Source organism: Trypanosoma cruzi, genomic scaffold (genome assembly GCF_000209065.1).
Source record: "Trypanosoma cruzi strain CL Brener 1047053516961 genomic scaffold, whole genome shotgun sequence".
Lineage (NCBI taxonomy): Eukaryota > Euglenozoa > Kinetoplastea > Trypanosomatida > Trypanosomatidae > Trypanosoma > Trypanosoma cruzi.
In genome coordinates, this window is record NW_001849431.1 from 85861 (window position 1) to 86967 (window position 1107).

The following is a 1107-nucleotide window of genomic DNA, read 5'->3' on the forward strand; positions in this document are numbered from 1 at the left end:
TTGTTTCGTCGCCTTTTCGAGTTTTTCCCTTCTGGCGAGTTCATTGAATGGCCCGGCGCCAGAGCTGAGAGAAGGGGCGGGCGTTCCGGTCCGACTGTCGGTAACAGTGAGTGGGGTACTTCATCCGTCATTAGGGGCGTGTGGGGAGAATAAAAAGGTGGCGTTGGTCTCTTTTCAGTTTTTTTTTTTTTTTTTTTTGTGTGTGTTTATTTATTTACTGTCGTTGTTGTTTAACTTTTGTCGAGGGCAGACGGAACGACTTTACCCCATAAATTATTATTATTTTTTTTGCTCTTTTCACACACACACACAGAAACACAGCAAGAATCACCCGTTTCTCTTTTTACTAATTTTGACTCTTTGAGTGAGGCTCCATGAGCGCTGACGACAACGACAGTCTGTGGCTGCAGAAGAGCATTCACATCTCGGACCCGATTCCAGAGACCGGCGAGAAGGCGCATCTTCAGAATGAAGGAAAACAGGAGGAGCCGAAAAGTGCATCAAAAAAGGCGGCAGACCCTGAAATTGAATTGACGAGGACACCGTTCAGTATAAATTCTTTGCGGCCAATGCATTGTCCTTCGCAGCGTCTCTCCTGTCGTCTTTCAATGGCAAACTCGGCCTTTGCGTCTTTCCAGGAGCTTGATGAGTTACGCGCACGCGTGAGCCAAATGACGCGCGAGCGTCTCAAGTGGTCGAATGTCCAACGTGACCTGGAGATCGCACGATTTGAACTGACGCAGGCGCGGGAGGAGCTAAAAACTGTGCGGGATTACGTGAAAACGATGAAGGAGGAGTTGGATGGGGCAAACAGTCGAGCGGATCGTGAGACGAGAGAGCGACAAACGCTTGAAAGACAATTAAACGATGTTATGGAAAAGCGGAGGGCGGAAACACAATTTTTAAAGCAAAAGCTTGATGATGTGGAGGCAGAACACACCCGGCGTCTTGCGGAGATGGCTGAGCGGACAGAATTAGAGTGTAACTCGCGCAGCGAGACCTTGCGGGGTGATGTGGCCAAACTTTCAGAGGAAATAGAGGAACTAGAGGCAAGAAGCATCCAATTGGATCAGGAGCGTATGCAGTTCTACAAGGAAAATGAGGAAT

At 48.4% G+C, this 1107-nt stretch overlaps 1 protein-coding gene across 1 annotated transcript, besides 3 other annotated features; it reads left to right on the top strand.

Moving 5' to 3' along the window:
* Nucleotides 1-1107: a sequence feature (heterozygous, Esmeraldo-like haplotype).
* Nucleotides 179-198: a microsatellite.
* Nucleotides 269-290: a sequence feature (AT_rich).
* Nucleotides 375-1107, top strand: Tc00.1047053436083.9 (hypothetical protein, conserved; the record flags this gene model as incomplete). Its single annotated transcript, XM_797074.1, has 1 exon — nucleotides 375-1107. A coding segment is annotated over one exon (733 nt), but the record flags the coding sequence as incomplete, so codon positions are not given.